This window comes from Dipodomys ordii, unplaced genomic scaffold (genome assembly GCF_000151885.1).
Source record: "Dipodomys ordii isolate 6190 unplaced genomic scaffold, Dord_2.0 Scaffold15, whole genome shotgun sequence".
NCBI classification, from domain to species: domain Eukaryota; kingdom Metazoa; phylum Chordata; class Mammalia; order Rodentia; family Heteromyidae; genus Dipodomys; species Dipodomys ordii.
In genome coordinates this window covers 17,353,378-17,365,509 of record NW_012267231.1, presented here as the reverse complement: position 1 = coordinate 17,365,509, position 12,132 = coordinate 17,353,378, and the positions used below count along the sequence as shown (strand labels likewise).

Genomic DNA, 12,132 nt, shown 5'->3' with positions numbered 1-12,132 from the left:
TGGTCGTGGGGCTTGAACTCTGGGCCTGGGCGCTGTCCCTCAGCTCTTCAGCTCAAGGCGAGCGCTCTACCACTTGAGCCACAGCGCCACTTCCTCATGTTTCTCTGTTTTATGCTGATATTCTCACTGACATGCTTTTGGAAACCTGTATTATAGTTTAAATCTATCAATAAATGATAGTTTTCTAATTGTAAAAAAAAGAAACATTCATAAACTATTTTGTTGAATGACAAAAAAAATGGAACCATTAACAAATTTTGTCTGCCACACAATTCTTCATAGGCAAGACTAGTGTATCTCAGGACTTAGGCCACAAATTGTTCCTCTTTTTATTGTTGGTCATGGGACTTGAACTCAGAGCCTGGGCGCTGTCCCTGAGCTCTTTTGCTCAAGGCTGGCACTCTACCACTTTGAGTCACAGCTCTACTTCCAGTTTTCTGGCTCACACCTGTAATCCCAGCTACTCAGGAGGCTGAGATTTGAGGATTAGGGGTTCAAAGCCAGCCCAGGCAGGAAAGTCTGTGAGACTCTTCTCTCCAGTGAACCACCAAAAATCTGAAAGTGGTGCTGTGGCTTAAATAGTAGAGCACCAGCCTTGAGCAGAAAAAGCTCAGAAACAGTGCCCAGGCCCTGAGTTCAAGCCTCAGGACTAGAGCATGAGCACGTACATACATACATACACACACATACACACACACAATTTCCTTGAAAGTCCCTAAGAATAGAACAAATTCAACCCAACATCTGCTCTGGGGACTCATCAGGCAGAAGCAGGGCTCCCTTCATAAGCACCCACTCTTTTTTCTCAATTGTTAAGCCACACAGGAGCATCCTCCGCCCTGAGCTACTATTATCTGAACTCAACAGAGAGCAAATGGCAAAACTTGAAATAAGGCCTACCAAAGAGAAGCGCGAATTCACAGCCCAGACTGCCTGTGGCCTCCAAATTAAATAAACACACAAACAAAATCTCGCTTTCCCTCAATTATGTAGTTGATCCAAGAAGGGGAGGGGAAAAGGAAGAGGGAGAGAGAGAGAAATAGACAGTTTCTGCTTTGAACCTCCAAGATAACTGTTGCTATGTGTTGCTATTGTCAGGATTTATGGGTTATCAGAAAAGTTTAGAATTAGCCAGGCGCTGGTGGCTCACACCTGTAATCCTAGCTACTCAGGAGGCTGAGATCTGAGGATAGCGGTTCAAAGCCATCCCAGGCAGGAAAGTCCGTGAAACTCTTATCTCCAATAAACCACCTGAAAACTGGAAGTGGCACTGTAGCTCAAGTGGTAGAGCACTCGCCTTGAGCTGAAGAGCTGAGGGACAGCGCCCAGACCCAGAATTCAAGCCCCATGACCGACATACACACAAAAAAAGAAAAGTTTAGAACTGAGGCTGGGGAGATGGTTTAGTGGTAGAGTGTTTGTCTAGCATGCATGAAGCCCTGGGCTCGATTCCTCAGTACCACATAAACAGAAAAGGCTGGAAGTGGTGCTGTGGCTCAAGTGGTAGAGTGCTCACCTTGAACAAAAGAAGCTCAGGGACAGTGCCCAGGCCCTGAGTTCAAGCCCCAGGACTGGCAAAAAAGAAAGAGAGAGAGAGAAAGAAAGAAAGAAAGAGGAAGGAAGGAAGGAAGAAAAGAAGGAAGGAGGGAAGAGAAAGTAAGGAAAGAAAGAAAGAATTAATTTAGAATTTGGGGTTCCCCCAAATAGCAGAAAACCAAATAGTGGGCTTGTTGCTCCAGAGCCTCTCTAACATGCTACAAATTTCTTTTCTTTCATTTCTTCTTTCTTTCTTTTTTTTTTTTTTGTTGTTGCCAGTACTAGAGCTTGAACTCAGGGCCTGGACACTGTCCCTTAGCTCCTTCCTCAAGGCTGGCACTCTACCACTTGAATTATGCCATCACTTCCAGCTTTTGGTTGGCTAATTAGAGATAAGAGTCTCATGTACTTTTCTCCCTCCCCTCCCCCCCAAGCTGGCTTCCAATCTGGATCCTCAGCTCTCAGCTTCCTCAGTAGCTGGGATTACAGGTGTGAGCCACTGTTCCTGGCTAAGCCTGTTCTTCTTAAGAAGGGGGCTAACTCTCCCCACCCCCACCCCCGGTTCTGGCTCTCCACACCAGGCCTGCCATTGAAGGAGGAATTTCTGAAGTTGAGATCATCTCCCACCAAGTAGAGGAAGAGAGGAAGAGCCTCACCCGGGGGCCTCTGGGGGGCTTTGCCTACGGGGACCTGCCCCTGGCGCCCGTCGACCTCTCCGCCGCTGGTTCTCAGCTCCTGTCGAATCTGGATGAAGAATGCCAAAGAGAAGGGTAAGTGCTGGCCCCCTGGCTTGCTCTTATATAACTCCCTGGCATTTCCTGGCATGCCCCCCCCCCGGCCCCAAGAGGCAGCCAGGAGATTAGAGAAGCTGCAGGGTAAGCAATCAGTTCACTGTCACACTACTCCAGACGCTTTTGTCCTTAGACATTATTTTCTCTGGGACAGAGTCACCTCTTCTGTCTTTTTTTTATTTTTGGTCAGTCGTTGGGCTTGAACTCAGGACCCTGGCGCTGTCCTAAGCTGCTGCCCTCTGGTGGTCAGATGCAGTACTGCAGTCTTCTAACACTGGTTTCTTTTAACTGCCCAGGGCTCTTCAGGGTTCTGCCCTGTGCAACCCAATTCACTGGGAAATGGTTTAGAGGTGGGGTGTAGCCGCTGTACGCGTGCACCACACACCCAGCCTGAACTCCAGGGAGAAGGCTGTCAGCAGCCTCACCCTACCCTTCCAGCTGCAATTGCTTTCCCAAACACATAGACGGACAGGGCTCAGGGAGATTTTTAGAAAGACAGGCGGTCAGCTAGGTGCAGTGGCTCCCGCCTGCCATCCCGGCAGCTCAGGAGGCTGAGGTCTGAGGAAAGCCAGCCTGGGCAGGAAAGTCCATGAGACTCTTATGTCCAATGAACCACCAGAAAACCAAAGTGGCACTGTGTGGCTCAAGTGGTAGAGCGCTCACCTTGAGCTGAAGAGCTGAGGGACAGCGCCCAGGCCCAGAGTTCAAGCCCCATGACTGACAAAAAAAAGAAAGTGTCACTCACACACTGATCAGGTCCCCTCCTAGAGCATTGCCACTGGAGACAGAAGTGTGGGCCATGGGGCCTCTCAATCCAACCAGGCTGCCCTGAAATTCCCCCAAACCTCCTCTCCTTCTTTCCCCTAAATTAGGAATCGTCCAAGATAATCTGTTCCCCACCCCCAACACACACACACACACACACACACACACACACACACCTGAGCCTCCTCCTTCTCCTCTGATGTGCCTTCTGGAGGCTGAGATCTGAGGATCGCGGTTCAAAGCTAGCCCAGGCAGGAAAGTCCATGAGACTCATATTATCACCAGTTAACCATTAAAAAAAAAAAAAAAGGCCAGGAGTGGAGGTGTGGCTTAAGTGGTAGAGTGCCAGCCTGAAGCAAGGAAATTCAAGGAGAGCACCCAGGCCCTGAGTTCAAGCCATAGGACCAGCAACCCCCCCCCCACAAAAAAAAATAAGCCAGAAAAGAATGAATGAATAAATGAATGAATGAAATCAAGTGTGCCTCAGATCACACCAACTTTACCTGTAAGAGTTCATGCCCTCCTTTTGGCTGGGACCCTGTGAGGTCAGGTGATCTGTGCGGGCTTTGGCCTCATCTCTGCCTCTCCCCCAGGAGGCTGCTCCAAGCCCCAGCCAGAAATCACACTGGTTCCGGTGTTTTTGCTTAATCCTAGCAAATACAAGTTAGATTGTGTCTCTGTCGTCCAAGCACCCCTGCCCCTGCCCACCACGTTTTCCTCCATTAAGAAAGCAATCCCTCCCCCCTGCAACTCACAGGCTGCACTGCCGGTGTGACCACCAGATGGCAGCAGAGAGCCCCCAGCGGTTTCCCCCCCACCCCTCCTCCAGGGGTGGCAGGAGATGGGGAACGAAAAGAAAGTGAGCCAAGTTTATGGCATCTGGGATGGGATGGGAGATCTAATCATTTACAGTCACTTAGCATCCAGACTTTGGCCCAAGAGGAAGGGGAGCATGGCCAACCCATGATTAGCCAGGCTCCAGCCAACCCCCAGGAGCACTACACAGGAGAGAAGAAGGATGGGCCTGAGCTCTGTGCTACCCACATCCACGCAGCTGTCCTTGCCAAACACAGCCTTGGCTGGGCGCCAGTGGCTCCCGCTGCTCATCCCAGCTACTCCGGAGGCTGAGATCTGAGGATCGCAGTTCGAAGCCAGCCAAGGCAGGAAAGTCCGTGAGACTCTTGTCTCCAATAAACCATTCAGAAAACTAGAAGTAGAGCTGTGGCTCAAGTGGTAGAGGGCAAGCCTTGAGCAAAAGAGCTCAGAGGCAGCCCCCAGACCCTGAGTTCAAGCCCCACGACCGACACAAAAAAGAAGACAAAGCAGCTCTCCACTGCTCCCCAAATTCCACACCAAAATACCCACTTCCGCCCTGCCCTCTATCATGAATTCTTCCGTAGCCAGCAACCCCAGTGCCCAGGGATCTGAGGCTTGGGAGAGGTTGGGGCTCCCAGGATCATGTCCACCCCATGCCACAGCATGCCACCCCACCCCACGTAGTCTGCTGTACCTTCCAGGGTAGGACTTGTTCTATGCCAGGCTTCGGAAGACTACCCAGCCAACACCGGGACCTCCACCACCTCCTGCCAGTTCACTTCCATGCCGGGATTTCTCTGCGGCCTTAGAACTGACTTGGCAGAAGCTCACCCTTTCTGCCAGGCAGTGCCACCTGCGTGTTGGTATTTGTGGATTTTGGCAGCCCAGGCTGCCCACAGAGCTGGCTTCTGGCTCTTGGTACCAAGACGGGAAATAGAGGACATCTGTCCTCTGGTGGTAACTCCTGGAATTACACCACCCAGGGCCTACCCCAGGACCCTGATGCCTGATGCATTTTTAACTACTCTGGGATCTTTTGGCAACAAAGCATTCTCTTCCACTGCTAAACACGGAGCCATTTGAGTTGCAGATAATATTTTATCAACAGCTTGGGATTTCCCAACACGGGATCAAGCCAGAAAGCTCATTGCTCCAGCCCCAATCATTCAAGTCCCATCTCCTCCCTAGGTTGCTCCACTGAAGCCCTGGGGTCCAATCCCATTAGCAGTAACTCAGTAACGCTGTAACCATGCCCTGTGTTTCCTGACGCACACACCTGTAATCCCAGCTACACAGGCAGGCCGACATCTGAGGATCACAGTTCAAAGTCAGCCTGGGCAGAAAAGTCCATGAATGAGACTCTTATCTCCAATTAAGCAGCAAGAAGTGGGAAATGGTGGTATGGCTCAAGTGGTAGAGCGGAAAAAGCAGGCAAGAGTATAAGAACCTTAGTTCAAGTCCCAGTACTAGCACAAACACACACACACACACACACACACACACACACAGCTTCAACAATCCCTCAGTGGCTGCTGGTCTTTTCCTACCCCATTTGCTGGCTAGGAACCTCTATTACCATGCTTCACCTACCTTCTGAGACATTGCACATCGCTTTTCTGCTCTTTACTATTTTTTTATTTTGGCAATCCTGGGATTTGAACTCAGGGTCTTGTACTTGCTAGGCAGATAGGTGTTCTTTCTGGTCAGTCATGGGGCTTGAACTCAGGGCCTGGGCACTGTCTCTGAGCTCTTCTGCTCAAGGCGAGCGCTCTACCACTTTGAGCCACAACTTCCGGTTTTCTGGTGGTCCATTGGAGATAAGAGTCTCACAGACTTTCCTGCCTGGGCTGGCTTTGAACTGTGATCCTCAGATCTCAGCTTCCTGAGTAGCTAAGATGATAGTCGAGAGCCATCAGCGCCCAGCTCTAGGCAGGCATTCTAACACTTGAGCCACCCCCTCCCCACACCACAACAGCACCTAATTACCTCTCCCACCACCTACGGGAAGGCTGGATCAGAAGGTAAGAAGGAAAGCTCTCCCAACCCCTGGAGTTTTACTAACATGCAAATTTTGACATGATGGTTCACGCCTGTAATCTCAGCTACTCAGGAGGTAGAGACCAGGAGGATCACAACTTGAGTCCAGTCTGGGTAAAAAGTTAGTCAGACCCCTATCTAAACCACTAAGCCGGGCATCGAGGTGCACCTCAGCTCTGCGGGGAGGCAAAGGGAGGAAGATCAGGGGTTTGAAACACAAGACCCTGGCTGAATAAATAAATAAGCAACCCCCCAAAAAAGAGCCGAGGGTGTGACTCAAGTCGTAGAGTACCTGCCGAGCAAGTGGAAGGTCATGAGTTCGGATCTCAGGACAGAGGAAGCTCTGGCAACTCCGGGGTGACCACTGGCCCCAGGCCCCTGGGACGTCAAGCCTCTTGCTTGTGGGCCTGGCAAGCGGACAGAGGACGGAGTTTCTGCAGTGCCGAAGTCCACCAGCAGAGGGTGCCGAGGCACCATCCACGGCCTTCGCGGTCTGGCTCAGTCCTTTCCCCTGTCCCTCAGTGGACGCTCTCCCTTCCAGCCAGGCCCAGCCACACACTCCTGGGCTCATCTCCAGTGAGCACGTTGGCCTCTTCCATTCGCTGTCTACCCTCCAGCTTCTGGGTCTGACCCCAGCTTCCTACGGGGCGAGGGGGACTGCGCCCCAAAGCAGTGTCTGCTGGCCCAGGGAAGGGCCTGCTGTTCACAGAGAGGTTAGAAAATACCCAGGAAGGGGCTGAGAAGGTGGCTCAGTGGTGGAGTGCTTGCCTAGCATGCATGAAATCCTGGGTTCAATTCCTCAGTACCACATGCACAGAAAAAGCTGGAAGTGGTGCTGTGGCTCAAATGGTAGAGTGCTAGCCTTGAGCACAGAGAGGCTCAGGAACAGTGCCCAGGCCCTGCGTTCAAGCCCCAGGACTGATAAAAAGGAAAAACAAAAGAAAAGAAAATACCCAGGGAGACATGCTCGGGTTCAGCGTATGCCCAGCTCTCCTGAGCTCAGAGCCCCGCTCCCCAGGCCCTCCCTGGGTGGACTGCCAAGACATCTCTGCTGGAAGGTTCCATTCACACCGGTCCTCCAGGGAGAAAGAAGCAGGCAGGACAGGACTGCCCTCCCTGCCCAGTGGGACCCAAGGGCCTGTGGATGGCACAGGGCAACGGCCCGGGTCTGAGCATCAGATGTTTTATCACTGTCATCACCGATGACCATCATCATCACCATCACCATCATCATCATCATCACCATGACCATTGATCATCACCATCACTATCATCATCATCACTGATCATTATCAATATCATCATCACCATCACCAACATCATTGTTATCAACATCTAATCATCATCACCATCGTCATTGAAGACCATTATTGTCATCGTCATCATCACATAATTATTGATCACTATCAACATCATCACCATCACTGATCATCATTATCATCATCATTGATCATCACCACCACCATCATTGATCATCACCACCACCATCATTGATCATTATCATCATCATTGATCATCACCACCACCATCATTGATCATCACCACCACCATCATTGATCATCATCACCATCATCTGATCATCATCATCACCACCATCATCATCATCATCACCATCATTGGTCATCATCACCATCATCATTGATCATCATCACTATCATCACTGATCATCATCATAGATCATCACCACCATCATTGATCATCATCACCATCATCATTGATCAGCGCCATCACTGTCACCACCATCAGCATGGATCATCATCATCATCGCCATCTCCAGCATTCCATTTCAGCAGGTCAGAGAAGTTCTCTCATTTGCCTTTCAACAACCCCAAGAGGTAGCGGCACGCCCTCCTTTACAGACGCAGCGGCCCAGTGAGGGAGGGGCCATGCAGCTGAGGGCAGAGCGGGTCTTGACCGCCCCTTCAGCCAGGGAGGGTTTGGGACCAAACCACTCAGGCGGAGCCTCACCCCCAGAGGCCCTCACTGCATTGGAGCAGGCCCGATGTCCTAAGCCACACGCACACACACACGCACACACACACACACACACACACACACACACACACACACAGCAGCTGTCTCAGGCGCTCTCGTCTCTCCTTTGCGTGTTTAATCTCATCTCTGCAAACATGGGGTGATCAGGGTGCCGTGGCCCACAGACCCACATTTCCCAAACGTGCCCAACCTTGGAGACCAAGTGACCAGCGGTGAACACCGTCCAACCCACTGTGAATCTCAGGGATCCGATGCAAACCTTTCCTTTCACCGCTGAAAACTAGAAAAAGGTGTTCACCAGTCCCTTGAACATTGACGAAAGGTAAACTGAGGTTCTCAATGCCCAGAGTCACTACAGGTCAGATTCCAGTAGCTCACGTCTGTAATGCCCAATTTTACAGGGAGGCTGAGATCTGAGGATCCCAATCTGAAGCCAGCCAGGCTGGGGTAGACAAATCCCAAAACACTCTTAATCTAATTAACCAACAACAACAACAAAAAAAAGCCAGAAGTGGAGGTGTGGCTCAAGCAGTACAAGCACCAGCCTTGAGCAAAAAAAAGAAAAACACAAAGGTTGAGGAGAGGAGAAGGACCTGAGTTCTAATCCCGGCACCAGCTCCCATGCTGAGCTCTCTTGCTTTGTCCCCGCAGGTCTGACTGGCTGAAGCCGTGCTGCGGGAAGAGGGCGGACGTATGGCAGGTATTTTTGCTCAGTGCAAGCCTCAACACTGTCCTGGTGGCCTGTGTCATGTTGGTGGTGGTGCTGCTGACTCTGGAACTCCTAATAGATATAAAGCTCCTCCAGTGTGAGTAGCCGGTCAGACACCTGCGCCAATTACGTACGATGTCCATATTCACTGTGCGTCTGCGTCCCCTGGGGGCCCCAACCCGCGCTCTGAGAGCTGAGGCTCTGGGGAGGGCCGGGGGAGGGAGGCTGGCCGCTTCTCTCTGTTATGCCCAGCAGCAGTTTTGCCCCCTCTCTGCCCAGTGGGGGCCTCTTCAGCTCCCTTCCCAGCACTCCATGATCCAAAACCCATGAGATTAAAACCAATCAATAGGCCGGGCACCAGAGGCTCATGCCTGTCATCCTAGCTACCCAGGAGGCTGAGATCTGAGGATCGCAGTTCAAAGCCAGCCCAGGCAGGAAAGGCCATGAGACTCTTATCTCCAATGGACCACCAGAAAACCAGAAGTGGCGCTGTGCCTCTAGTGGTAGAGCGCTAGCCTTGAGCTGAAGAGCTGAGGAACAGCGCTCTCAGACCCAGAGTTCAAGCCCCACAACCAACAACAACAAAATCAATAACAATAAACCCATGTTGGGGACCATTGTATGCATCCTTTGAGGGGGGAAAAAAAGAATAATTATAAATGGTTGTCTCAAATTTTCCAGATTGGAATTTTCTCTAGTTAAAGAGAGTTCCCAGCTGGGTACCGTTTGCTCACACCTGTCATCCTAGCAACTCAGGAGGCTGAGATCTGAGGATCGTGGTTCAAAGCCAGCCTAGACAGGAAAGTCCATGAGACTCTTATCTCCATTTAAACCCCAGAAAACCAGAAGTGGTGCTGTAGCTCAAAGTGGTAGAGTGCTCGCCTTGAGCACAAAAGCTCAGGGACAGTGCCCAGGCCTTAAGTTCAAGCCCCAGGACTGGCACCAAAAAAAAAATGGTTCCCATTGCTGGAGTGAATTATTCTATAGTAGCTAATATTGACTAGTCGTTTTAGTTCTTATAGTTATCTAGCCTTAAGTGGGGAAACAAGGTTGATATCCACCATAATAGATTTTCTTTTCCTCTCTCTCTCTCTCTCTCTCTGGTGCTAGTCCTGGGGCTTGAACTCATGGCCTAGGTGCTATCCCTGAGCTTTTTCACTGAAGGCTGGCGCTCTACCACTTGAACCCACAGCTCTATTTCTGTTTTGTTTTGTTGTTTTTTGGGGGGGTTTTGGTGGTCCATTGGCAATAAGAGCCTCACAGACTTTCCTGCCCCAGCTGGCTTTGAACTGTGATCCTCAGATCTCAGCCTCCTGACTTGCTAGGATGACAGGCCTGAGCACCGGCACCCGGCTTCCTGGTTGGGTTTGAAGACCACTGGTGGCTCCTTGGCCCCAGCAGAAGCATGTCGTAGCTTCAGGGGTCAGGCGGGGTTTAAACTCAGCCTGCCTTCAATTGAGCATGGCGCACGCCTTCTCTCCCACCCATCCACCCATCCGTCCTGTCTGCTTTCTAGGACAGTTGACCCTGGTACTGGCTCATCCTCTTGCTTCTTGGCCTTAGCTGTGACCGGGCATTGAATAGACCTGAGACCCCAGCCAACACTGGAATTTTCCTGAAAATTAAGTATCCAGGAGATTGATTTTTGGGTGGGAGATCCAATATCAGCTCCTAAAAGGCCTCTTAAACCCCATAAAATGCACCATCAGATTTATGGCTCTTCTAAAGCAAACCGTAAAAGAGAAAAAAGAAAAAGAAAAAAAGACACGGGAACTCATCTGAGAAACACTGGGGAAAGATGATTTTTACGTTTCCAGAATCATCTGGAAGTCTCTTCAGGGTCTCCTTCTGGTTCCCATAGGCCCCTGTGTATACGGCTCTGAGCAAAGTGATTCAGGCATCTCTGGGGCTCATCTTCCAAGGCCCAAAGCCAGGGGAGCCCCGTCCCCAAGTATCCCACTGGAGTCTGGAGCCCTCTTCCCCTCCAGTTTGTGGGGTGACCTGGCTATTACCCGACCCCAGACTCTGTAGCTTCCCTTAAGCCAGACCTCTTCCCCCCTCCCCCCACAACCAGCTGCAGGCTTGTTCAGAGCAGTATTTTATTCCCTGCCCCATAATCTCTGTCTCTCTCTCTCTTTCCCTTCCTCCCTCCCTCACTTTCTCCTCCCTCCCCCTCCCCTCCCCCCACCAGTCCTGGGCTTGAACTCAGGGCCTGGGTGCGGTCCCTTATCTTTGTTGCTCAAGGCTAGCGCTCTACCACTTGAGCCATAGCACCACTTCCGGTTTCCTGGTGGTTCATTGGAGATAAGAGAGACTCATGGACTTTCCTGCCCAGGCTGGCTTTGAGCAATGATCCTCAGATCTCAGCCTCCTGAGTAGCTGGGATGACAGGCGTGACCACCAGCCCCAGGCCTGAGAATTTTGAAGCTGCCTGCCCAGGTCTACAACTGTGGCAGAGCCACAGAGTCTGCCTTCCTGCACTCTGGCTGTGTGCGCCAGGAGTCCGGACGCAGCCTCTGGGGCTGGAGGGAAGAGCAGCCCAGCCAGCCCCAAACCTGCCGCCCTTCTGTGCACATACTCCTCAAAGCTGGGCTGCTGCTGAGCACCCATGGCTCACGCCTGCCATCCCAGCTACTCAGGAGACTGAGATCTTGAGGATCGTGGTTCAAAGCCAATCTGGGCAGGTAAGTCCATGAGACTCTGATCTCCAACAAACAGCTAAAAATCTGGAAGTGGTGCTGTGGCTCAGAGGGTAGAGCATTAGCCTTGAGCACTAAAGCTAATGGACAGCGCCCAGGGCCTGAGTTCAAGCCCCAGGACTAGCACAAAATAATAATAATAATAATAGGGCTGGGAATGTGGCTTAGTGGTAGAGTGCTTGCCTAGCATGCATGAAGCCCTGGGTTCGATTCCTCAGTGCCACATACACAGAAAAAGCCAGAAACAGAGCTGTGGCTCCAGTGGTAGAGTGCTAGCCTTGAGCAGAGAGAGGCTCATGGACCGTGTGCAGGCCCTGAATTCAAGACCCAGGACAGGCAAAAAAATAAAATTAAGTACTTAATTGGTAACAATAATAATAAATAAAGCTAGGCTTTTTGTCTGATCAGACGTCAACCAGATCCAAACACACGCACCTCTGGGGTCTTGCCTCAGTGACGCCGAAGCCCTCCCCCCACATCCTCGCTCTTAAAGCCGCCCCTTGCTGTGTCCCCTGCAGTTTCCAGTGCGTCCCAGTTCGCGGGTGTCATCCACTGGATCAGCCTGGCCATTCTGTCCGTGTTCTTCTCCGAGGTGAGTACACACGGCCTGTGTGTGTGGGCTCCTCTTCCTCAGGGATGCCTCTCCCTGGGGCGCCCCCCAGTTGGCATTACAACAATGCTCAGTGGAGGGGCTGGGAAGGTGGCTCAGTGGTAGAGCGCTTGCCTTGCATGCCTGAGGCCCTGGGTTCGATTCCTCAGCACCACATAAGCAAAAAGAAAAAAA

General features: G+C 51.4%; 1 protein-coding gene across 1 annotated transcript in view; it reads left to right on the top strand.

Annotated features, from left to right (window-relative positions):
* LOC105982368 (chromosome unknown open reading frame, human C15orf27) overlaps window positions 1-12,132 on the top strand; it is a 66,096-nt gene that overhangs the window by 23,084 nt on the left and 30,880 nt on the right. Inside the window, exons 3-5 of the mRNA XM_013011943.1 lie at window positions 2,118-2,306; window positions 8,592-8,746; window positions 11,867-11,940. Coding sequence (XP_012867397.1) covers window positions 2,118-2,306; window positions 8,592-8,746; window positions 11,867-11,940 — 418 coding nt within the window. The remainder of the gene's footprint in view (window positions 1-2,117; window positions 2,307-8,591; window positions 8,747-11,866; window positions 11,941-12,132) is intronic.